The sequence below is a fragment of the Staurois parvus genome, unplaced genomic scaffold, assembly GCF_062004578.1.
Source record: "Staurois parvus isolate SC_StPar_1 unplaced genomic scaffold, SC_StPar_1.0 ptg000358l, whole genome shotgun sequence".
NCBI classification, from domain to species: Eukaryota; Metazoa; Chordata; class Amphibia; order Anura; family Ranidae; genus Staurois; species Staurois parvus.
The window spans coordinates 2,322,940-2,346,232 of NW_028318154.1; the positions used below are offsets into that span (position 1 = coordinate 2,322,940).

Consider the following 23,293-nt stretch of genomic DNA (forward strand, 5'->3'; position numbering starts at 1 on the left):
TGCGGTACAGATAATGCTTAGCAAAAACACTGATGGGGACGTTTCATAGAACAGCTTCCAAAAGATGGCTTGTTGAAGATTCACAATCTAAAATACAAACAGGATAACCAATGATTAGGAAAGAAACGTGTACAGCAGGTAAAAATGTTCAGAAAAGAAAGCAGTGTGCACCCACTTGAAAACACTCTACACATATTTATTCCAATATATATATATATAAAAAAACGTAAATAATACATATATACAGCAGAGAGAAAACCCCTCTCTATAGCTGACCATATAATCCGGTTGTCCAATCTCTGCACAATCCAACAGATTTATGTAGCATAAGATGGAAAGAAAACTGGGCAATACTAACAATTTACAAATGTAGGAGCACCAATTTGTACAATTAGATTGGAAGATCTCCTTAAGATCCAATGGTTACTGTGAATGGCCAACAAGATAGGACCAGATCAAAGAAATACTGTAAAGTCACTTTTTTTCATTCATACCTTTAGGATATAGCATGTCTGGTTTATAAATCCAATACAATTCCCTCTGGAGTATCAGTCTAGCCAAGTCTCCCTCTCTTAGTGGATATCTGACTTCCTCAATCACAGTTAACCATAATTGTGAGCTGTTGTGATTTGCATTTCATAAATTACGTGCTACTGGTGAGGTGGGCTCACCCCTCTTCACTTCACTTCTGTATTCACCTAATCTGATCTGAACACCATGTGAGGTTTGTCCAATATATGCCTGATCACAAGGACACTTGGGAAGATATATCACATTTCTGGAAAAGCAGATCACAAACGAATTGATTGGAAACTTTTTCCATGTTCTTGGGTGTGTAAAAAAATGTTGTTTCTGATTACAAAACTACATTGAACACAGTGCCCACACAGGTACATACCCCATGGGGGTTGATTGGTTAGCATCTGAGTTCGCCAGATCATTGGAAAAGGCAGTATGAACCAATCTGTCTCTAATGTTCCATGATCTTTTATGTGTAAACAAAGGAGGCTCTTTAACCAGCTTCCGCCCGCCATATAAGGAAATTATGGGCGCAAGGCTGTTCTCTCGTTCTGGGAGGACGTCATACGACGTCCTCCCACTCTAACCGCGCATGCACGCCAACGGTGGCGTACAGTGTGGTGATTGGTGGTGCGTTGTGTCCCTCGGACACAGCGGATCACCGATCAACAGAGCCGATGATGTCGGCTCTGTCATATGATCAGCTGTGTCCAATCACAGCTGATCGCATGTAAATAAGGAAATGCTGGTTATCGGCATTCCTCTAGCGCACATCAGTGAAGGAGAAAAATCACTTATTTAGAAATTGTTATAACATAAACTAAGAAAAAACTTTTTTTTAAATTTTCTGTTTTTGGTTTGTTTAGCAAAAAATTAAAAACCCAGAGGTGATTAAATACCACCAAATGAAAGCTCTGTCTAAAAAAAAAAATGATAAAAATTTCATATGAGTACAATGTTGCATGACCACGCAATTGTCATTTATAGTGCGACAGTGCTGAAAGCTGAAAATTGGCCTGGGCAGGAAGGGGGTATAAGTGCCCATTAGGCAAGTGGTTAAATATGTCAGTTTTGGATCACTACTCAGAACATGCCAATGTTTCTTTATAATATGATGTACCTGGGGAGAACGAGAAGAGAAGGTTACTATTGTTGGTTTACACCTCGATGTTTCTTTGGCTTTTGAAATTTTGTAGCAATCTCTAGGCTAATTACACAGGAGGTCACTTACTCAGCACTGCCGCCATTCAAAGAATGCCTTGTATTTTTTAAATGAATACAAGGTGTTCTCTGATAGGAAAAAATGGAGAATTTTGTAGCACCAACCTTCCTCTCCAACTTGTCCAATCAGAGAACTCCTTGTATTCATTGAAAAAATATAAGACTTTCTGTGAATGGCGGCAGTGCCACAGGTCCAGGAAAATTGTGTCGAACACTGTAATAACATTGACTGCAGCAGTGATTGTCAGCTTCCACAGTGGTTCCTTGGTTATGAGATATGCATACTTCCATTGGTCCAAGCTGGACCAATGTAAATATGCAATCAAGATCATACCCAGAGTTCAGCTTTTTTGCGGAATTGTCATGCACTAGCTCTTGCATATTATAAATAAAATCATAAAACCTGAACATGTGGTTTGATTAGCCACTTGCAAGCCTTATCATACATCAACATGTGCTCCCTTTGGATTTGTTTTCAGGCAGTGAGATCACAAATGACTAGCTAGACAAAAGGGAAACAGGAAACATTCTAAATGCTGTTTGAATTAGTTGATCCAATATTTTAATATCTGCTTACGGTTTCTAAATATTGCAACAGTTAGTCAAATAAATTGAGATCACAGCCTTAGTCTCCCTAGCGGTAATCCCGAGTGTGGCTCTGGGTTAATTTTCAGTACCAAAAGCGGTAACACCAAGCCACACCAAGGCTTACACTGTAGTGTGTGTGTAGTGTAACTTACCTTGTCCCTGTGATCCCCCGATGTTCTCCCACTGTGTCCTCCGGCTGATGTCGGCATCCGTCTTCTGGGTTTCCTTCCCTGCGAGCGCAAGGGGGCAGGGGGTGGAACTGGCGGGAGATTCAAAAAAGAATAAAAATGTGACATACACACAATACATTGTAACTGTTAGATTGTAAGCTCCAAGGAGCAGAACCCTCCTAACCCTCTTGTATTGAACTGTATTGTTGCTGTATTGTCTCCCGTTATATTGTAAAGCGCTGAGCAAACTGTTGGTGCTATATAAATCCTGTATAATAATAATAATCTGTTAGGATTACATTACTATATCAAACCATTTCACCTCAGTTTTGTCCCTAGTGCTTTGTCCTGTGCCCTGCCTGCACTTTTATCATTCTTTCTGCCTGGAAACTTGAGAACGTCCATGGCATCCAAAAAGCTTCTCTTTAGGTCAAAAGCGGTTTTAGACCAGCTAGAAAACAGCGACTGTAAATTAGAATCACTTGTAGAATTGAGCGATAGTGATTCGTGGGGAAATTCGTTATCCGACACTGAAATTTCCATGCAAAACAATGTACCGCTTTGACATTCAAAAATATTGACATACTCAGACCGCCAAGGAGGTTAATTGTAATATTCACTTTTTGCTCTTGAACAGCAACTGTTGCCTTTGTTCAAGATCGTTGTCCTGCTACAATGTAACTCTTGTTCAATTTTGTTTTAGCAAACTGGAAAAGGTTCTTTTGTAGTATTTCCTTAAACTTTGCACTATCCATATTTCATTGAGTTTTGACAAGATTCCAGGAGCCCATTCATAACAATAGCCATACAGCTGCTTTTCAGGAAAAAAAATACTCTGGCACATTTATAAAGGACAGTGTTGTGCTTTACAAATATGTTTTGTTCTTCCGTAAGCTAGCAAAGCCACATTCATTTAAATGAAAGTAAAAAAAGCACTGGGAAAAGGAGAAAACGTGTCACATGTCTTTGACAATTCATACACTACTCCAAAAAATTAACCACTTGCCCTCCAGAGGATTTACCAGAGGATACATCATTTTCATGCGCATATTTTATGCACTTCTGGTAAGTGCATAATTTTACTGGTCCTTGTCATTTGAAATTCACCAGCACGGAGCACCAATCACCATTTCATCTGGACCTGCGTTATAGTTTTCAATGAACTATTCACTTTTGTCACATCATTTATCTACTATGTCCTTTTTATATTGATGCGTCATCATAAGACGTGCTTATCACATCACCATTTACGTGCCTTAGTAGCGCTCACTTTGTTCTTATGACTTTTCATCATAACTTACCGTGAATTACAATCTAGCGCTGCATATATTTATTATATACTATTTTTCAGAGGTGTAGAGGTTTACCTTTTTTATGCTGGCTGCTTATGTGCTTTATGCGCTCGCAATTACCCACATTTTATATTGTACCCTCCTAGAGTAACTGCCTGTCTCCTGGAATCTCCTCCATGTTTTTGAGACTGAGCTGGGAGACACACAGCAAACCTTCTGGCAATGGCATGTATTTATGTGCCATCCTGGAGGAGTTGGACTACCTGTGCAACCTCTGTAGGGTCCAGGTATTGCCTCATGCTACCAATTGTGACACTTACCCTAGCCAAATGCAAAACTAGTGAAAAACAGTCAGAAAAAATGAGTAGGGAAAAAAATGTCAGTGGCCTCCACCTGTAAAACCATTCCTGTTTTGGGGGTCATTTCATTCTTGACCATCTAGTGCACCTGTTAATAGGTTTCAGCTGCTTTGTTGTTAATTAAATTAACAACAACCCCCTCTGCTACTTAACTGACCAGATCAATATCCCAGGAGTTTAATTGACTTGATGTTATACTCTGATTAAAAAGTGTTCCTTTAATTTTTTTGAGCAGTGTATTATTACTATACAGGATTTACATAGTGCCAGCAGTTTGCACAGCAATTTACAAAATAAAAGGAGGCAGAACACTCCTTGCTGCACTCTTATGTTATGAACAAAATGGAAAATGCGGGTACTGCAATTTGTTTTAAATAGGCCACTCAGTCCCTCCACCATATTTCAGTATACCTGTAGGTTTGGCGTGTTTTAAGATGTGAGCTGTAGTAGATTTGAAGTATCAGGTCTTTTTTTTTTTTTAAGCTGGAACATGGTGGAACTCTGTTCCACCACCTCTGGCACGGCACCTCTTTTCACCATCTACTACTGTCACTTGCAAATGCAGAAGCATGGCACCTAAAGTTTGCATTTCCCGTTAACTCCAATGAATAAAATATTTATATCTGTATATAAAGGAAGAGAGAAGAGAAATACAGAGTTTGTGTTGAGAATGATAATAAAATCCCCTGAACAAGCCTTTCCACTTGTTTGTACTGCATTAGTCTGATAGATCATAGGAACAGACATCTAAGATGGTGTTACAGTTTTTAACAAATTCCAGCATAGAGTGGTGCCGAGAGAAATGGCAGCTGATGCTTTACTAAAACTGAGAGCACTTAGGATATGCTTGCCATCAGATCCAATCACTCTTGTGTGGATTTTTTGTAGCATAATGGATGAATTAAATATGTATTTTAATGTACTCAGGTCTGTCTCTTCTGCTCTGTGATAATTAACTGTGACATTTCCTCTCACTATAAATTCACTCTGTTCTTAATTTAAGATGCACCTCCAAACACTGTCGAAATTGGTTTTAATAAGCTGCATTGTCTACATAGAAAAGAAATCATAAGCAATACATTTTGCATAATGTTGAGTTCTGATATTTTAACCCATCTCGAAGTTCTGTAGCTAACTTTATGAACACTTGTAGAATGCACATACAGGAAATTTTGTGCAGAATCCTTTGACAAGGTTCTTATTTTTGGTCCCATAGGAGACATAGAACATTTTGTTTTACAGTTTAGAAAACTGGTTCTCTAATCATTAGTTTAGTGTAACCACCAAGCTTACAGTGCATTACATATTCTTAAAGCAGTTCTCCAGTCTACCCCCCCAAAAAAATACTGTAGCTGCTGAATTTTAATATAAGAACACTTACCTGTCCAGAAATTCAGTACTGTCCTCACCTGAGATGATTCTTCAAGTGGCTTCAGGTCCAAAAGCTGGAATCTTAACTAAGGGAACCCGGCTTCACAGGTGGTTTTCTACACTGCGGTTTGTGAATGGTCCTGCAGTCTTCTGGGACCTGTAATGTATCCCAGGAGGCTGAGAAAGGAGGAGGGGGCCAAACTTCCGTTCAGATATTCAAGGAGATCTGACTGGAAATGGGAGTGGGTACATGTCAAAACCAGGTAACCACTCCCCCCATTCCCAAAAAGTGCCAAATGTTAAAGAGGAGGGGGGGATGCAAATAAGCAGAAGTTCCGCTTTAAGCAATAAAATTTAAAACAATCTATCCTAACCTATTTAGCAGCATGTATTGTGAAGTAATTCTTCCCAAAGAATCACCTTTTGAAAAACAGTGCTTTAAGCGCATTTTTAATGCTGTTTTTCTCCTGCCATGAGAGGCATTTAGAAGAGCTGGGCAAATGCCCAGTGTGTGAGGCCTTTAAGGTGATACACCCTTATTTCAAAAAGATCTGTTAATCCCTGTTGTGTCTTTGAAACACGAAGTGAAATCTGCCCAATGGGATAAAGAAAGGAAAAAACCCTTACAGGGGTCATAATGTAATCAACCCCTGTTCCATCCAAAACTAAAAAGAATAAAAAGTACACTTTAAATGAGACTTGTTTTTATAATTTTTCCATGTCCTTGTCACTCATTTGTATGCACCCTCTCCAGCTGTGACTGCATGGCATTTATCATGGCAGGCATTCTGATGGTGACAACAGTGGACTGTGCTTATATAATGAGTGCTGAAATGGTCACCTGTAAGTCTATGTAACAGGGTCACAATGAAGGAGTGTGACTGGGAGACAGGGACAAACAGGAAATGCCTGAATACCTTCATAGCAGGATAACCTGTTATTTAAATAAATGCATCAGATATGAATATATTAAAATGTTCTAATTACTTTTAAATGTTAAGGCTTATATGGGATTTAGTATTTGGCTTTACATATACTTTACCAATACTGGTGGACTGGGCTGCACAAACACATTCTGAGAATATAATGAACTTGCATCACTTTGTATGAGTGAAAATGTAATCTATGTCGGCAATCCTCAGAATAGCCAGAGGTGCTGCTTAAAATCTTCACAAAATCCCCGACTTCACGGAAATAAGCTCATGTATACTTTATAAATGTAACCATCAGACAGATGGAAAAATCACTGTGCTAAATAAATGGCTGGCTGCAGAAACGTACTCCACAGCTATTGTCATTGTTGTGCTAGTGAATCAAAGTAGGGCAGACATAATATCATTTTCTAGCTATATTACAAAAATAAATACCTGGCAAGTTGAGTGAATGTGTTGTGAAGACCGTCACTGTCACATGACGCCTTGCTACGTGTATCGCATGTTATCAGGCTGTCATTACACTCATAATGGAAGCACATCTAAAAACAGGTACAATATAAATCTCAGATTGACAATCGTGTCACAGCAAGATTAAAATCATAGTTTCTGTAAATACTGCATGTTCCATGGATAAGCCATTTCTAGAGTAAAACAACCTGCAATGCTGTTTAAAGTGGCAGTAGCCTTTAACTCATCCTTTCTGCCAAATATTACATTACAAAGCAGGGCAGTGAGATGAATGAATGGATGTTATTCGTTGTTGTAATCTATTGTGCTTTTGAAAGCTTTTTAAAGCACCCCAAATTATATTTTGCATTATCTCTGCTTGGTGGTTTTATAACGAGCTGATATAAATATCACATATCAAAAAGTTTAGCTTTGGATGAGAGCTAGGAACATATAACCACTTTAAGCATAAAGAACACATTGGATGGACTTTGATTTCACTTTGTTTTTTCACTGGATTCTTATCACATTAAAATTGATCATTTATCCCATATGTTTTTTTCATGTTTTAGCCTGATTATAAGAGCACCATATTTATGCATATAAAGGGAGCACAGCACTTCATTGTATTTAATGCTCAAAACTGATAGCATGGCTTACAATAAACATTAAAAAAAAATATGGACTGAAAAACGGGCAACTAGTCAATTATTTTTTCATATAACAAAGTTAAAAAACTATGTTTGTCAAACTCCTTCAAGTTCTGTTTGTATAGAAAGCTGATCACAGGACAGGTAATTATAAGCCACAAAGTTTGGGGACTTTATAAAGAAATATTTGTTCTACATCAATATATTGAACGCTGACATTTCAAAAGACAAAAAAAAACAAATTGAATTGGATTATATTTGATTTTATGATATCCCCCAGAGCAAATTTTACTTTGGCAATTACTCATGTATGCTCACTCCCAAGCCACCTCTGTGTGAAGCACAGAGCGCATCTCGGCCTCGCCACCCCTCCAATCCCTCCTCACTGGCTGTGACAGACAGCAGCCCATAGCTCCTGCTGCGGTGTCTCCAATGAGGAGGGAGAGAACCGGGATAGATGCTGCTTTCTTGCACTGGATCGAGATACGGCTCAGGTGAGTATTATGGGAGCTGAGGGGGAGCTGCAGACTGAAGGTTTTTTAACTTTTTTGCATTCTATGTATGAACATTAAAAACCTTCAGTCTTTCAATGTAGTCTCAGTAACAGTAGCACAGTTGGGACACAGTTGTCACCCTACAACAGAAAGTGCCTGAACATGGACCTTCATGCCATTATCATCAGGGATAATTTTTTTAAAAACAGCATATTTTAAAAGACTGAAAACAGCTTTTGAAACTGCATTATCATGGTAAAGCTTAGATGAGATTTTAGTAATTGGGCTTAGATCTACTTTAACATTGTCTATAAGCCTCTCGTTTATTTACACCATTAGTGAATTTATCAGCAGATCCAGAAGGGTAATAGAAGTAAAATAGGAAAATATAAAAATCAATGTAATGTCAAATCATCCACATTAACACTATGGGCCTAGAACAGCCTAGACAAGCTCTGGGGTTTAAAACAAATCAGCAACCCATCTGTTTAGTATTTCATGACAACTTTTGCTTTATTTAACAGAATGGTTAATTTAATTAGCCAGGAGTTTTGATTCCCCATTCATGTTGCAGTTAGAAGTTCAACAGCTGTGAAAAAAAAAAGTTTGTTTGGCACGTTAGATCATCTAATAAAACAATTACAACTTAAATGCCTTTTACCAGCTGCATCTAGTGGCATTGCCCTTGAGCACAATAGAAAATGCAACCACAGATAGTGGCCAATATTTTTGCTATAAAATATCCATGCCTACAGTAATTATTATGAGAGACAAAAATGATATTCTGCTAAGCAGATAAACATTAGTAGTCACATTTTTATCACTCGGTTGAGCTTAAGCAGTTATCGTCCTCTCTCAAAAATGTATGTCACTGCCAAGAATATATCTTCATTTTCCCATCTCAGAATAGCCAAAGGGTATTGGATTTTGGCCAGGTTTCTTTTATCAGGCTGGTCCTGCTTGTTAGATTGCGCTTTGCAATTGATTGAAGTGCGTGCTCAGTTTTATTTTTTTATTTTGAATCTCCGTGTTTCCAAATCATCCAATGGTGAAATACTTACAGAGCAACAAGAATAAGCAGATAATAGCAAACTGATAACTCTTGTAACCTTAATATTGCACAGAGCTTGATACATTTACTTTGGATCACAGAAGAGTTGATTGGTTCTTGTAACACATCAAACCTTGACTTTTTTTTTTTTTTGCAGCAAGACTTTGAAGGACATGATAAGAAAATAATGTTGAGATGTAACTTAGATTAAGTTTTGCTTAAGAAAAAGAATATCCCTTTCCACCATCATAATAGAACTGTAATTTTTTTCTGTATGAGTTGTCAAAAATCAATATTAGATTTTTCTCTTCAGATAACCCACCTAGACAAAACATTCTTCCAGATTTAAGTTAGGAATCATAAAATATAGCTGTATGATACTTGGGGTGACACACTCTGTGTTTAATCTCTGTGTTTTTTGTAAAAAAAAAGTGGTAACACTTCAAGGTTGTGATAGTAAACTGGAAGAAAATATTCTAAATCAAAACCAAATTAATAACAGATAACCTGAGAGTTTTATATATGTTATAGAAATTTATTTATGATAGGCCTTTTGCTAATGTAAAGGTGGCCATGTACGTATAGATTATAGGCAAATGGAAAATCTAGAATGATTTAATTGGTTTACATATGGACTAACCCATGTACTGTGGTATGAAAATCCTGAGCTCACAATACCACCATTGAGGTTGGTAAGCATTCTTTTGTCATCCTTATATTGACTAGATCATGCAAACTGATTATCCAAAAACCAAATATTAATTTGGTCAGGTATGGTAACATAGATGCCATGTACAGTAGGTGGCAATCATACCTGTATGAGCTTGTTGTACATCCTATAAAAATCATGGACATTAATATGTAGATGCCCCTCCATCTTTATGTCTATATCAGCCTCCACTGTTATGGGAAAGCTTTTCACATAATTTTAGAGTGCGTCTCTGGTGATTTGTGCTCATTCAGTCAAAAAAATATTTGTCAGGTCAGGTACTGTTTATATTTCAATATTTTTATTGAAAATCTGTAAAAGAGTTGTAGCAAACAGTCAGACTCATGGAATATATCGGCACATAAGAATACATCAACCAATAATGTGGTAAACAATAATACATAAACCCCAATGGGGTATCAAGTATTCCATCAATCAGTAGGTGTGGGCAGTATCATATAACCAAATAACAAATATAAAGAAACCGAAAAAATAAAAAAAAGAATCGAAGAAGAGAATAAAGAATAGATTGGAAAAGAAGAGTAAAAAAAAAAGAGAGAAGAAAGAAAGCGGAAAGAAAGAGGGCCAGCCATAAGTCCATTAAATAATAGAGATATACCTAATCCATGGTTCCCAGGTGTACTCAAATTGAGAGGTATTATTGTTAATGATACTAGTAAGTTTATGATTAATCATAATCCAATTAAGTTTCTGTTTGACCAAGTCTAGCGGAATTGTTGACTGTCTCCAACGTTTAGCTATAGCAATTCGTGCCGCCAACAAAAGATAAAGAATTAATTGAACTGATTTCTTAGGAATATCAGTGGGCAATAGATGAAATAAGGCTACTTCAGGTGATCTGTGTATATTAATTATCATTACCGAATAAATTAAGTTAAATATTCAGATCCAAAATCTATTAACCACAGGACATTTCCACCATATGTGGAGCATGGTACCTTCTTGTCCGCAGTGTCGAAAACAACTGGGTGACACAGGCACATTTTTAGCAAGACGTGTAGGAACTAAGTACCAGCGAAGAAGTGTTTTATAGTTCGATTCAATAAGTGTAGTATTAATCAAAATTTTAGATAAAGCATTAGCTGTAGTCCGCTAAGTGTCCAAATCTAGTGAGCTATTCAAATCCCTTTCCCACTGAATCATATAAGAAAGCTTAATATGTGGATCAACAAGGGAAGCATAAATATTAGATAAATGACCTTTCACCATCCCAGGAGCCCCACAGGAGATTTCTAGAGGGTTGAGTATACAAGGTTCTACTTGTAATTTGATTTTACTGGTGATAAAAGATACAGGTACTGTTTACATGTTTAATTAGACACCATCTCTTTGCCTATTCAAGGCATAGCGATCGTGTCTTCTGAGCAAGGCTCTAACAGAGCAGGGTTTCAGGGTATGAGGTGCACATGACCATTCCCGTGTGACAGTGCTCAGGTACAAGTAGCTCGTTGTCAGTGACATAATTCACCTGGGTAAGCTCCAGCACAGTAGATTAACTGGGAAGGCTGGGGAAGGGGGGGGGGGGGCTTGCAGCAAGGAGGCAGCATATATTGATGGTAGATTACCAGAAGACACTATCATGTTTATTGTTACAATAACAATACAATTACAATATTGCTTACACAACACTGCATTCTGTCTACCTGAGCTTAAAATGGGATGCACACGTTTGATTTAACTATGATATTGTGATCTAAAATTCACTTTATTTTATTTAGGATTACCAACCAGTATGGCCGTGACTGATGTGCTTCAGGACAAGGCAGACATCACTGAGATAGAAGAAGAAAAAGCAGCAATATACATGGCTCCTCTTTCAAGTCACCTTGACTCCATCAAAGAGAAAGATTACTTTATGCTGCAAGATATACAACCTGAAAAAGATGAACAACACATTGCCAGTGTACAGAAACCAGCATCGGATGAGACATTCAATGAACTGCCTATGATGCCTCCATTCAGCAGTGATCAAGTTCCTCCCAATATGCGGAATGACATCAGCGAACACACAGCTCTCATTTATGCGGAACAGAGCCAATTGCGGAAAACAATGTCCAGGAAGTTAAATGTCCTGAATGGCCATGTGAAAGATATGAATAAATCTCTGAAACAGATTATGGCTTCAGAAAAGTCCAGCACTGAACTTCTTCTGCAGCAAAATGCAATTTTAGAAAAAATTGCCTCTAACCTGCTATTAATGTCCCAGCAGCATCAGCAATCTGCACAAATGTTCGTAAGTGTCATTCAGCAAGGCATTCAACTATTTAGTGCCTCCAAAGATGCAGCCTTCTCTAGCAGAACTTGTGGCGGTGAGGCATCTGCTCCTCTGAGAAATGAACATGTGACCGCAGGTCCTAGCCCACCCAAGGCATTTGCTCGCGTTCATGGTGGTAGAGTAAGCAGGCCCAGCCGGTCTCTTAACCCTCTAGAGCCATCTGTCATTCTTGGGCATGGAAAACGGTAGTAACTAGTTATTCAAAACCATTTTTAACTGGGATGAACTATGACAATAACTTGTCATACTCCATAAAACTCATGATAGTGTTATTGCTATGAACACTTTTCTACTTAAGTTACTTTTAGTTTGCACAACTGTCTTTACCTAGAAAAAAAATTGAAGGTTTTTGGCTGATTCTTGTTCAATGTCTATTTTCTATGTCTCTTTTTTAAAAAAAAATTTTCACAGGAACTTTTTGAATCACTATGCATATGTATTAAGTGTTTTAGATATTAAAAATGTATATTTTTCTACTATGTATTAAATAAAAATGTCTAGTAGTATTAGACATAATCTTTAGGCTGTTCTCTTTAACAGCCAAAGAATATACCACTTAAATGCTTCCTTTATTAGGGCTGAACTTATTGAACCTCCACTTGTTGTTAGGGGTGAGATGTTTGGAGATTACTGCACTTGCACAGGGACTGGACCCTATGGACTAACCTAAAACCACTACTTTAGTGCCAATGAGAAAGCATGGAAACATCTACATATTATTACTGTAAATGGAGAGGCTTCAATTCCCCCCATTACCCAACTGCTCCAGGATGTTTGCTGCACAATGAAAAACTCAAGATGCCCCTCCATTTACAACAATAGTCTGGGAGATGGATGGTTAATTACAGAAGTAGACAATGCAAATATCTTGCCCTTGGTCTTGCAAGAGAAATGGTACGTTATTTAGTAATGTTTTTATAGTTCACGTAGTATGTGTTGGTGAACTTACACAGTACACACATGTAATGATGTCTGTGTACATACTGTATATATATTATTACAGTAAAGAGTTTGTACTTTTACCCACATGCTGGCTGTTGCATTTTTTTCTGTGGGGAGTAGCAGGATAGGGAAATAATTAAACATCTATCTATCTATCTATCTATCTATCTATCCTGGAGAATGCTCAGTTTATACAGTAAGGTACTCAAATAATTGATAACAGTGGGATACCATTTTGTCCAGTATTTGAAGCCAACAACAAAACATCATTTTGGATATGTCTATTAATTAGCAAGTTTTTTGGTTGTATCTCTACTTTAGAGTGAATATACAAATCATTTTTAGACTGTTGTATTTTACTTCTGAATATATTAAAGTGTTTATTGTCTGGCTTACCTGCCTACTGGAATCACACTCGGTCATTTAGAGCAGTAACTTTGAGGGCTTTATGAGAAACAAGTTAATGACAGATTTGAAAACAGCAAATCTCTCTTTGGACTATCACCAAGGCCTCTCTGTTTTCCTGTTTGAACAACACCGAGCTCCGAATGTTTGAATAACAGGGAAAAAGTGTTCTGCTTTCTGCAGGGTACCTGTACATTCCATGATAAGCAGTTAATGAAGGTCAAATCTGTGCTTTTTTTATGTCACATTTATTTTACATATGATATCTATGAAATGCTGTCTGAAAATAATATTTGGAAAACTTTTTATATACCTGCACAATGATAATGTCAAATTAATATTTTTCAGTATAAGTAAAAGAGAAAGCAAATGTATTAGTATCTTGCCACAAAGAGGCACAGTTGTAGAGCAAAAACAGACACTTTACTTTTTATCTGTGTGATTTTAAATTGAAATACTGTATTACAATTGCTCACACTGTAATTAGTTTTATTCTGTAGTAAACATTAGCATTAGTAAATTAAAGGTCATCTTTTTTGAGTTTTGTTGAACTATTTACAGGTATTTTGCTTTATGGATTATGTTCTTTGTTTTAAGTAAATGTTCTACTTTTTTAAACCTATATTTATAGATGTTAGCACTCCACATTGTAGATAGTTATCTAATTGTTTTTCACACTTGATTTATACTATACTTTGCTGAATAAAAATATATACCCACAGTCAGTTGCTGCTTAATGATATGAGACATTTGCACCACATAAATGCCACATAAAAGTTACAACATGTTACTTTGGGTCATTTATTTCACACATTGCATAGATCTGCAAAGTGTTTTTTTTTTTAACCACTTGCCCTCCAGAGGATTTACCCCCCCCCCCCCCCCCTCCTGACCAGGCCATTTTTTGCAATACAGCGCTGCATTACTTTACCCCCCTTCCTGACCAGGCCATTTTTTGCAATACGGCGCTGCATTACTTTACTGGCAATTGCGTGATCATGCAACACTGTACATAAATGACAATTTTAAAAAATCCCAATACATGTAAATTAATTGGTTTACGTGAAAGTTATAGCATCTACAAATTTTAAATAATAATGGCGGAGAGCAGCAACTTATTGCGGGACTGCGGCTGGCATTCTGACACTGGGTGGGAACTGAATAACTGACACTGGGCAGGAAGAGGTTAACATCTGAGACAATCAAAGGGTTATCAGTGTGCTGTTTTACATGATGTGCTCCTGTCCCAACTGGCAAGAGAGTCCTGTGTTGTTTACACACAGGTCTCTCCCCTGTCAGCTTTGCCTGATGATCGCCGGGGGCTGGCAGGAAATCTCTGGCCAGGACCCGGTGATTGACATCCCTAGCCACCAATGGCGGTGTGGGTAGGGAGTCATGCGCACGCCCCCTACCTAGAAATGCAAATCACGTATATACACGTGGTTTTGTGCAGCCCTACTGTTCTGCAGCAATAGTTATACTATAGGGTGGCGGAAAAGCTGTTAATCACCACTTAATATGATATCAGGATACCAGAACTAGCACTGACAAGACCTTTTCCACAAATGTAAGGAGCTATCTAAAGATAAATGCTGTCTTTTGCTGTGTTAAGACTATGTATGTTACAAAACCCAAAGTGCTTAGATTGGCCATAGAGCAAATGGACATGGGCATACCGGTGTCTTTTATTCTATGTAACTTTTTTTTTTTTTTTTACATTGGTTGTGAAATTTTGCATGAATACAATCCCCCAATTTGCATTACTGCCATAGCCACTGCTCCTGCCAGTTTTTAATTTTAGTAAAAAATGATCTAAAGCCAAAACTTTTCTTCTTATTTTTAAAAGTGCAGAGAATGGTAAAACCCTGTAAGTTGAAGAAAGTTCCCTTCTCTTTTTGTTCTGTAGATACAACAGGAAATCTTTCTGAAATCCCACATTAAACAAGTGTCCTCATTGAAACATGAGGATTATTGGAACTTTCCACTATAACGGTTACCAGGAAAACATTTTTGAGCTTCACAGTGTGCATGAGACCCTAAGAATATATTTCATAGTTACCTCAGATTAGTCACGCTAGCACCTTGAACTACTACAGTACTTGCTACATACATAGAAAGATGTTAAAAGATACATGTACAGTTGTGTTCAAAATAACAGCAGTCAGACATCACTAACCTGATCAATCACTGTTTTTGGTATCACTAATTGAAAGAGGCATGTTCAAAATAATAGCAGTGTGGAGTTCTATTAGTGAGGTCATTCATTCTTTGAAAAACAGGTGGCAATTATTGCTCTTATATAAGGAAGGAAGGCAGCAAATGTTGTACATGCTGGTTACAGTGCATTTCTCTCTGAAATTCTGAGGAAAATGGGTCTTCCAGACATTGTACAGAAGAACAGCGTACCTTGATTAAAAAGTTGATTGGAGAGGGGAAAACATATAAAGAAGTGCAGAAAATGATAGGCTGCTCATCTAAAATGATTGCAAATGCTTTAAAACGGCAACCAAAACCTGAAAGATGTGGAAGAAACGGAAAAACTACCATTCGAATGGATAGAAGAATAGTCAAAATGGCAAGGACTCAGCCAACAATCAGCTCCAGGAAGATCAAAGAAGGTCAAAAAGTTACCTGTGAGTACTGTTACAATTAGAAGACTCCTATGTGAAGCCAAATTAGCTGCAAGAAGCCCCCGCAAAGTCCCACTGTTTAAAAAAAGATGTGCTGAAGAGGTTACAATTTTCTAAAGAGCACATTGACTGGCCTAAAGAGAAATGGCGCAACATTTTGTGGACTGATGAAAGTAAGATTGTTCTTTTTGGGTCTAGTGGCCGGAGACAGTTTGTCAGACGACCCCCAAACACTGAATTCAAGCCACAGTACACTGTGAAGACAGTGAAGCATGGTTGCGCAAGCATCATGATATGGGGATGTTTCTCATACTACGGTGTTGGGCCTATTTATCGCATACCAGGGATCATGGATCAGTTTGAATACATCAGAATACTTGAAGAGGTCATGCTGCCTTATGCTGAAGAGGAAATGCCCTTGAAATGGGTGTTCCAAAAAGACAACGACCCCAAACACACCAGTAAACGTGCAACATCTTGGTTCCAGACCAACAAGATTAACGTTATGGAGTGGCCAGCCCAATCCCCAGATCTTAATCCAATAGAAAACTTGTGGGGTGACATCAAAAATGCAGTTTCTGAGGCAAAACCAAGGAATAGAGAAGAATTGTGGAATGTAGTCCAATCATCCTGGGCTGGAATACCTGTTCACAGGTGCCAGAAGTTGGTTGACTCCATGCAACACAGATGTACAGCAGTTCTCAGAAACAGTGCTTATACAACTAAATATTAATTAAGTGGTTCAAAAGAAAGCAAAATCTTCACACATTTCAGTTTATATAGTGAATGTTTGAGTTTGTAAAGAAGAACAGTCTAATATTTTCTTTTCTTCAGTTTTTTTTAGAGGAACAACACAAATTTGATATATTTTTCTTCATGTTTTGAATTGGAATAGAATGTGTAGTGTTCCCAATGCATTTGTGTGTATGGAAATAAAAGCTGTTAGAAGGATTGTGAGCTGTATTCACTTTTTTCAACACACTGCTATTATTTTGAACACAACTGTATGTAAACACATGTGTAAAAAGATTGTAGCTACAGACAAAAAAAAGTGGTTTTTTTTTTGTTTTTTTTTTTAACAATGTGCTGTTGAATCGTAAAATGTATCCAACAAACACTATTGACACTATCTGCTTTATCTTCCCAGCTGTGACATGATAGGGAAAGGAGGAAATGCCAGCTATACATCCCTGCATTAACATTTAGGGGAGTACAACATTATCAGATATAATAAATAAATCAACACAAACTTTAGTTGACCAGGGCACCCAGTTAGTGATTAGCTCTGATCTGACCACGTTAAACTAGGATCTGGCTGATGCGGGTATCTGTCCTTTATCCATTGCTTTGTTAAATAAATCTTCCAGAAAGCCTTCCTGCCTTTCAGCCTTCCAAGTCACCTCCTTCCAGCTTCTGATCTTTGAACCTTTTAATCCTCTAAATGCATTTTGGCCATGATGAATAAACAAAATAGAAAGCCATAGTGCAGTCATTTTTATAGCAATAGTAAAATTAAACACACTTCCAAGTGCACACTCAAATTAAAAATACAAATGCCAGAATTCAGTTTTACCACATGGATCCAAGATGGCCATCCCATAAGTCTAAGCCAGCCATTCTCAATCAGGGTGCCCAGGCACCCTGGAGTGCATTGAGGTTTCTTCAGGGGTGCCTTGGCAAAATGTCTAAAAATTGCCCAAAACTTGTATACAAGCCAGCAGGTGGGTCAAGCCTGCCATTTAGTTACACAAAGCCACAGGTTTTCATTGTGCACCATTATGACCTTCTAGCCACTGGCGTCCTGACAACCAATGGCATCATCACTTGACAAGGAGGATGTCAGCTGCCTGCACAGCATCCTAGTTTTACCCTCCCCTGCCCCTCTCCATCAGTACTGGGGTCATTTTAGCTCAGTGATGGAGAAAAATTGAGGGAGAAGAGAAACATTGGAACACTAGTCAGTACCAGTGTACAAAAGTGTATTTGCTTTGGAAGAATAAACCACCTTTAATGTTGGGTGTCCTACATGTGTGGATGTTGCTGCATTATATAAAACTATTAGAATAGTTTTTCACATTTTAGAATAGGGTGCCTCAAGACTGTCCATAATTTTAAAGGATGCCTGGGAACTGTCCATAACTTTAAAGGGTGCCTTGACTGACAAAAGGTTGAGAAAGACTGGTCTAAGCTATTGTGGACCCACTAATTAAGTCAAGAAGGTCATGAAGGTCTGTTGAGTACACAATGTGAGTGTGAGTACCAAGAGAGCATGAGTCCTGTGTTTTTGGGAAGGAGGTGTTTTTGTAGTAGTATGCATGGTTTTCTGGAGCATATATTGAAACTAGGATGAAAAGGCACTGTCAGTCACCGCTGTCTGCTCTGTCCCCCCCCCCCTGCACTCACTGAAGCGCTGGGCGGTGAAGTTGGAGGGAGCAGCTGGCTCAGGCTGTCAGCAGTTTTCTGAGAGGCTGAGCCAGGTACCGCTCCGGACTCTAGGGTGGATCCCGACTTTACAGTCGGGATCTTTCCCCAGCCTGGACTGGCTGAGTGACGTTGGCTATTATATAACAAGATTTAAAAAATATATGTTTTTCCTTCAAGTTCTGTTTGTATAGAAGGCTGACCACAGGACAGGCAATTATAAGCCATGAAGTTTGGGGACTCTATAAAGAAATATATATGTTCTACATCAATATATTGAATATTCTCAAGACAAAAATACAAATTGAATTGGATTATATTTGATTTTATGATATCCACAAGAGTACATTTTACTTTGGCAATGAATTATTTATAATTCCAGGGTTTGACATCATTGGCTGCATTTTCTTTTTACAACAACAGGAATATAAAATTGAGATAGTGCACAGCTGGAGACAATGGATTTCACAATATTGCCTAGTTTACTCATGCTGGAATATCAAAATGTTCCAAGTAACTATATTATGGTCTGATATTTTCTTTCCACATTGTAAGCTAATCATTTTGTTATTTTTGAGTTTAGCTGAGTTTGCTGGACATTAGCTTTCTTAGATAAAGACCTCATCATGTTTATTACATTATCACTTTTCCTGCTCTAGGCAATGTACTCTACACAATGTGCTCATACAAAAAATGTTTACATATATTTTATTGGAGTTATTGTTGATTTATTTCAATGGCACTTGCAGACAGCAAGTTGGTGTGTGTTTCAAGTTCCATTTTCAGTCACAATGGGCATTTATAGCCATATAGGCATATCATATAAGCATTGACTTGTAACTGTGATTGCAGAAGTTATTTTTAATCTTTTAAATCTGCAGTTTTCTATAAAGTGAAAACACTTTGTTCCCATTTGGAATTCAATTGCTCTTGTTGCCATTTTGTCAAGATCCTACTACAATATGTCACTAACCTAACATTTTTAAGTTTTTACATGAATTTGTTAAATGACTTTTGCCTTTTTTTTTTTCATTTTAATTGTCAGGCAATGCTGACAATTCTTTTGACATTCAGCTGTCAGTGGAGAACCCCGCTGACAGCTGGAATATGAATGAATATTTCACTACTAAAATACTGCATGACTTAATAATATAACTCATGAGGTATTTTAGTAACTGAGCAGTATCTCACCGCATACTCAGATGCAGTAAGATACTGCTCAGTAAATTGTCTCTGTTTGAAGTTTGCGGTTGAACTTTTGGTAGGTATGAATGTTTGACCGCGAACGAACAGGGGGGTGTTCAGCCTATCATTAGTCTCTGCTGAAGAAGAAGTATCCCAACGTTACTGTGAAAGCTTATCACACTTCTACATGAGATGCTAGAGTCAGAAGAATTCAGGTGGATAAGTAATTGGGAAAAATGAAGGATAATGTTTTAATGGAAATTATTGTAGAAGGAGTTTAAAGTGTAAAAACAGCATATGTAAAAATACTCTAATAAGCCTAATGCAGCCTTTCAGGGAATAGAGTTCACTGTAGATAAGAACAGATCTCTACTGAAACATCAGTGCTCTAAAAAAGTAAATTTCCATTCAGCACTTGAAATCTTTTGTGTGCACCATATTTCAATTATATTTTTCTATATATTTGTATATTGGGCATATTTAACCTGTTAGAATGGATGGTGGGATAAGCTGCTTCTCAGGATGGAGCTTTGCACAGACAGCCTTGATACCTGAATGGACTACAGAGAATTTGTAGCTTCTGACTTCTAATTTGCACATGCCCACGTAAATGTTCCTCTTTAACATTTATAGATGTTCCTTATAAGAAATTTAAAACTTCACTTTATGAACTCAGGTCCACTTTTAAAACTGGATCACGTGGACTTGAAAGTCAGCATGAAAGCTCAAGGAACATGGCAAAAATCTGCACAAGGGCCTTTGGCGATAGGCTTTGGACTTGTGTGGATGTTTTTTAATTGTTCAGAATCCATTGACAGTTGCATTTGAGTTGCTGTTGACCTCCTTCTGACCTGCATTTGACCTGGTACATGAGGTCTTAGCATTCCTATAGATTTGTATGTGAATGGAAAATCTGTCTGACACAAACAAAAGCCTGTCAACACAGCCCTAAATCAATTATGCACAGCAACTGAAAAAAATAACTATATTGGCTTCAAAATAAATCTTATACATAAGAAGAAGAATAATGACTTATTTTTTTTGCTATTTATTGCCATTTAACATATAATAATCTTTGAATAATGAATGGCAATTCATCTTTCTTAATACTAAAAAACAACATATTGTTACCACAGAAACAGAGAATAAATATCATTTCTAAAAGCTCTGAGTTCAAGGACCAGTTGAATTTTCTTTTAATATTCAGCATACAGGCTATACATTATAGCTTATCTCTAGTATTTCCTTTAAAGGAAGGCTGGAGGCCAATGACGCTGACTCGATGTTTTGAGCTGATACAGTTTGAATTCACAAGTAACAAAGAGGATGCTGTTGCTAGGCATGTCTGCAGCCTGCTTCAAGATCTAATGATAAAAAAAGTGTTAACATAGCCAGCAAATTTTTATTAACCCAGTACCTGAAATGTGTTCAAATACCCTGAAAAATTCTATACTCACCTGTATGGCTGCAACCTTGACCTGATGCTGCAGCTCTTTCCTGCTGGCTCTTAGCCTGAGAACTGAGTGATCACATGATAGCTGACCTCTCAGTTCTCAGTCTTCACAAAGCAAAGAGTGGAGACTGTCAGTCACCTGCTCTCTTCTCTGCCTCTCCTGTACTCACTGGAGCACCAGGCTGTGGAGTGGTGGGAAACATAATGTAAATAATTGGCGCTGAGAGAAGACAATGACACAGCGACACTGCAACAAAGGTATTAATGGTTAAAAACATGAAATAAAAAAAATGTAAAAACAAGCCCATATAGTCCATAGTTTTAGCTCTAACGGTAGCAGCTCCCCATATAATGAAGCAGACTCTGTAGAAATATAAGAAGACACAAGCGGGCGCCAACCTAAGTGCAATATGTATTAAACGTTTATTTGGAACAGGGGCGGACTGACAACTCATGGGGCCCCCGGGCAATAGAGGATTATAGGGCCCCTGTGTCCTTGCCCGAACTCAAAAAAGCCTATGAAAATGGTACCAGGGGCATCTCATGGGGCTCCCTACTGACCCCGGGCCCTCGGGCAGTGCCCGAGTTTCCAAATGGTCAGTCCGCCCCTGATTTGGAATATAGCCAAATAGCTACTCACAAGTAAAAAAGGGTATACAGGCATTGGATCATGTCCTTAAGAGGGCTGGTGCAAAGGCCGGTAGTATCTGGTGAAGCCCGGGTCCCAGGAGTGGGATGTGAAGTAAGCTTTCAGCGAGGGACGCCATGACCAGCGCTGTAACCAGTGTGGAATGCACAGAAGTCTGTACCAAGAGGGCAACCAATGGCAATGCAAGGACAGGTCAGGTGATGAGTCAGGTGACTCGTTTCAAACTTCTGCTTTTTCTTCAGACCTGATTGGATGGTTGGGTAGTCACTCTTTTATGGGAGATGATATAAGCAGGGCGGACTCGGCATGGCTGATTTTTTGGCAGAATACATAGGACAACAAGTATAAATATAACTAAGAGCATGTAAAAGATTGTTTAGCAATAACAATCTTAGTAAATGGTTACATACCAATACAAGGGATCTGTGACGTCAACCGATAATGGGCTGTCAGCTGATCGTAGGTCACATGAGTGCAAAAAAAAGGGTACTCCAACAAGCTTTGGCCATACTTCTAGTTTTTCATGTAGCTTCCTTGTGCCGTAATGAGACTTTGAATGAAAGTTTCAAATGAAGTCAAGACATTATTAGAAGTACTGTAAAAGAACGACATGAAGGGTAAAATCAAAGGTTATGGCAGTGAAAACAATACAATCAGAAAATTACCCATAAAAGCAAAATTTTTTTTTATCCTTCTACATTCTCTGTATTAAGGTGAAAAAAGTTCCATTACTAGTCTCTCCTATCCCTAAACAATTACCTGAGTCCTCTCTCATTCCATCGCTGTCCTGTCTGCAGTGCTGCTTCTCTCTTCCAACATTCACAGGAGAGTCTGAGAGCAGTGGGAGCCATTGGCTCCTCCTGCTGTCAGTTAAATGTGAGGAGGGAGGAGGAGGTGTGGTTAAGCCACAGTGTGTGTGTCTATGGATGCACACAGTCTGGCTTGTGTGCATGTCTGCAAGAGTGCCTCGTCAGCAGCTGGCTTGGTAAGGGGGCACTCGGAGAAGAGGATAAGCAGACAGCACTGACATGGAACTCCAGAAGAGGAGGTGAGGGAATGCACTGTGCAGTACCATTGCAAGGGCAGGTAAGTATAACATATTTATTATTTTATTAAAAAAAAAAAAAGCTTTACAGCAATTTTAAATTAGTTTTTATAGTAAAACTACTAAAACTAGATTTAGTAGGATTCTCAAGGTTGCTCTGGGTAGACCAGCAACATCATATACAGTAATTCTATGCTGTGAAATTTCTTTTTCATGGATAACTGTGTATGCTCAGGTCTGCAGTGGGATCAGGAAAGAAAGCTAGTCAAACTTGTGTACATCCCTTACAAAATCAGTTTCTGGGCCATTCGAATAAAAAGGAAGTATTGATTCAATTTTAAGGATATAGTGTCAGGGTGTCAAGATGTTAATAATGAAAATTGGAGCCACTTAGTAAGTAGAATATGTTCTCTGAATTATCTTAGATGCAAAAACACCAGGTTTGTCTCAAGTATACCTGT

General features: G+C 38.1%; 1 protein-coding gene across 2 annotated transcripts in view; it reads left to right on the forward strand.

Moving 5' to 3' along the window:
• The window catches only part of SEMA6A (semaphorin 6A), a 273,665-nt gene extending 259,495 nt beyond the window's left edge, over positions 1 to 14,170 (forward strand). For both annotated transcript variants that reach the window (XM_089684826.1, XM_089684827.1), the window contains one exon: positions 11,546 to 14,170. In XM_089684826.1, coding sequence (XP_089540952.1) covers positions 11,546 to 12,291 — 746 coding nt within the window. In that variant the 3' untranslated portion in view covers positions 12,292 to 14,170. The remainder of the gene's footprint in view (positions 1 to 11,545) is intronic.
• Positions 14,171 to 23,293: the final 9,123 nt, after the last annotated feature.